The following is a 3,744-nucleotide window of genomic DNA, read 5'->3' on the forward strand; positions in this document are numbered from 1 at the left end:
AGATGAGTTATAAGAAGTATTGTGAAAATAAAAGTAAACGTGTCCTAATTTTTTCCGTACAAATTATCTCATGCGAATTGCCACCTCTACTTATGCTTCCGCACATCCATCGATCTCAACTCAACGTCTTTATACTATAGCCGTTTTTTATGAATTGCTTGCTTTCCGTGTCTTTATGCTATAGTGTTCTTCTTTGCAGAGTAACTTGTCATCATCAATCGTCATCTAGGCCGCGAAGAGTAATGTGTTTATGCGCGGTACTGTAAGAAACAAGTTTTGAGACGTTGGGCGTATTCATTAGCAATGGGTATATATACCAAAATGAAGACAAAGAAAGTACGGAAACCACCCACTGACAAGATCGACCAAACTGGCCTAACGGCACTTGTCAAGTACAAAGATATGTGCCTGCTTAAAAATCTTGGAGGGGTTCAAGGCGTAGTCTCAGCTATTGGAAGCTGTGTGGAGAATGGTATTGACAATGATGCTGAAGATATTGCTCATCGACGCGAGGCATGTGGCTCAAACACGTTTGAGAAACTGGCCGCTGCAGAGAGCTTCTTGCGCTTTGCAGTGGGACCCTTTGAGTATTTCACCATCTTCATGCTCGTAATCCTTTTGGTTTGTGCAGCCCTCTCTTTTGGCCTTATAGTCACTAAACGACATGGATTAAAGGAAGGATGGTCTGAAGTTGGAAGCATAATCGTCGCAGGTCTTCTTGCTTTCTCTGCAAATATAAGTTCGTTCCCAATGGGGAGATCTCTCTACAAGTTATCCGGAGTCGGCAACAACAGGCCGGTTGATGTTGTGAGAAGTGGGCGGCGCCAACAGATTTCCATACTCGAAGTTGTTGTTGGGGATGTGGTTTTCTTAAAGATTGGGGACCCAATTCCTGCGGACGGGTTATTCTTAGATGAGCCCTCAATACAAGTGGACCAATCAAGCATGACAGGAGATAGTCATGATTTCGTTGATGTTAATTGCAGCGAGAATCCCTTCTTGTTTTTAGGCACCAAGGTTGTTGATGGGCATGGTCGAATGCTTGCAACTTCAGTTGGCATGAACACTTTCTGGGCCGAGATTATGATCTCAACTAATCATGATTATCATGAAAAGACCCCTTTACAAGAACGGCTCAATACCATGAACTTCCTTATAGTTAAGGTTGGTCTGGGAGTCGCTTTCCTAGTTTTTGCAGTCTTGTTGGCTCGCTACTTCACAGGAAATACAGAAGATGAGAGTGGAAATCCGGAGTTCAGTGGCAGCCAGACCAATCTTAAGGACATTGTGAATGCTGTGGTGGGGATCGTCGCTGCTGCAGTTGCTGTAGTCGTCGTTGCAATTCCAAATGGATTGCCACTGGCTGTCAGGCTTACACTTGCTTATTTCAGGAAAAGAACGTCGGCTGATCATGCAATTTTGCGGAACCTCTCCGCCGGTGAAACCGTGGGTTCTGTCACCACCCTCTGTACTCAGGAAACGGGCACTCTCATGCAGAGCCAAATGAAGGTGATGCAGTTTTGGCTTGGCCAAGATTTTGTGGCGGTTGGTGCTTACGCATCTATAGCTCCCAATCTTCTGGAATTAATCAGAGAAGGAGTTGCTCATAACACAGCTGCTAGCATTCCCACCGATAAAGCCATACGGTCATGGACTGTTCTAGAGCTAACGATGAATATTGAGCTGGAGAGTTATAACATTCTTCATGTTGAAGCTTCTAATTCACAAAAGAAGAGGAGTGGTGTCTTGATGAGGAAAAAGGCTGACAACACAGTCCATGTTCACTGGAAAGGAGCAGCAGAGATGATACTCGCAGTGTGCTCGAGTTACTATGATGCATCTGGATCAACAACAGATCTGAACGATGATGAAAGGATTAAATTTGAGCAAGTAATTGAAGGTATGGCAGCAAGAAGTTTCCATTGCATTGCTTTTGCACATAAACAAGTTCCCCAAGAGGAGTACGCCAAGAACAATGGAAACAGGATGCTCAAAGAAGATAACTTGTCTCTGTTAGGAATTGTAGGTTTAAAGAGCCCATGTTGTCCGGGGATGGAGGAAGCCGTGGTAGCGTGCCATAGTGCTGGTGTGGGCATCAAAATGATCACTGGAGATAATCTTTTCACAGCAAAAGCTATAGCCACTGAATGTGGGATACTCAGGCATGGCCCCCAGGATATGCTTGATGGAGAAGTAGTTGAAGGGGTGGAATTCAGAAACTACTCGCCTGAGGAGAGAATGGAAAAACTTGACCGAATTTGTGTAATCGCCGGATCCTCTCCATCGGACAAGCTTCTGTTGGTAGAATGCTTGAAACGGAAAGGCCATGTAGTTGCAGTCACTGACGATGGCACCAACGACCCACCAGCACTGCGTGAAGCGGAAGTTGTACTTTCCATGGGTATTCAGGGCAGCAAAATGGACAAAGATAGCTCAGATATAATCTTCTTAAATGATAGTTTTACCTCTGTGGTATCAGCTTTGCGGTGGGGAAGATGCATTTATTACAATATCCAGAAGGTTATTCAGTTTCGGCTCACTGTAACTGTTTCTGCTCTGTTAATCATCTCTGTTGCAGCAATTTCAGGCGAAGTCCCATTGACAGTGTTTCAGTTACTGTGGGTGAAGATAGTAGTGGAGGCAATGTGTGCTCTTGCTCTTGCTTCAGAGCAGCCCACCTCGGAGCTCATGGAGAAGCCACCTGTGTGTCGGAGCGAGCGACTTATTACCAACATCATGTGGAGGAACATATTGGCTCAGGCGTTGTATCAGACATTCATCCTCCTGACCCTACAACTTAATAAGGGCGATTCGATCTTTAGCATTAAGAAGAAGGTGAAGAACGCCTTCATCTTCAATACTTACGTTCTGTGCCAAGTTTTCAATGTAATAAATGCAAGGAACCTTGAGAAGAAGAATGTCTTTAAGGGGATAAAAAGGAACAGGTTGCTTTGTGGGATGTTTGGGATAACCATTGTTCTTCAGGCTGCGGTGGTGGAATTTCTTAAGGGAATTGGCGGTACGGAGAGGTTGGATGTGCGGCAGTGGTTCTTGTGTGCTGCGCTTGCAGGCATCTCTGGGTTAATTGGATGGGCAGTTAAGTTGATTCCTGTTCCGAAGAAACCAATTTTAGGATTTTGTGGTGTGTAAAATACTTGGTAAAATGCTCCACCAGGCGCGCTTGGGAGAGAAGGCAAGGAGCTAGCTAGCTGTCCACTGCATGTAAGATCATGATATCATCAACTACTTTAATTTTCACTTGTAATATTGTTTGTAAGATAAATTGTATATATATAAATGCGTGTAAGTACTCCTATATCTAAAAACTATATATATATATATAGGAGATCGATAATCTAATATGAGAAATGCTTTATCTTAGATTGTAGTAGTACTGCTAATTGTGCATTTTATATAATTATAATTACCTTGATCATTACAATTTTGGGCCAGGCTTTTGCCCAACAACAAAGATTAATTTTTTCTCTAATTTATTTTCGTTGAAGAGACCTTTCAGTTCGAGGTTCAACTTTATCTCTAGTACTTTTAGTTTGAGCCTTTGAGGTTTAAAAATAGACGAGTAATTAATATTATATATAGAACTTTTAGTTTTTAGGTAAAGATCATGGGAATTAATGGATATTTATATATAAATATATATATAATATGATACTTTAAAATCGGAAATTGATCATGACCATCTAATAATTCTAAATTATTGGAATAATGAGAAAATGGATAATT

General features: G+C 42.1%; 1 protein-coding gene across 1 annotated transcript; it reads left to right on the forward strand.

Annotated features, from left to right (window-relative positions):
- Nucleotides 1-207: 207 nt before the first annotated feature.
- Nucleotides 208-3,224, forward strand: LOC122303126 (calcium-transporting ATPase 12, plasma membrane-type-like). The gene has a single exon (XM_043114744.1). The coding sequence runs from the start codon at nt 304-306 to the stop codon at nt 3,148-3,150; it is 2,847 nt and encodes a 948-aa protein (XP_042970678.1). The 5' UTR covers nt 208-303; the 3' UTR covers nt 3,151-3,224.
- The last annotated feature ends 520 nt before the right edge of the window (nt 3,225-3,744 follow it).

The sequence above is a fragment of the Carya illinoinensis genome, chromosome 1 (assembly GCF_018687715.1).
Source record: "Carya illinoinensis cultivar Pawnee chromosome 1, C.illinoinensisPawnee_v1, whole genome shotgun sequence".
Lineage (NCBI taxonomy): Eukaryota > Viridiplantae > Streptophyta > Magnoliopsida > Fagales > Juglandaceae > Carya > Carya illinoinensis.

What these genes read in the sequence shown, in the direction of transcription:
- LOC122303126 (XM_043114744.1), top strand. Translation starts at nt 304, where the DNA reads ATGGGTATATATACCAAAATGAAGACAAAGAAAGTACGGAAACCACCC.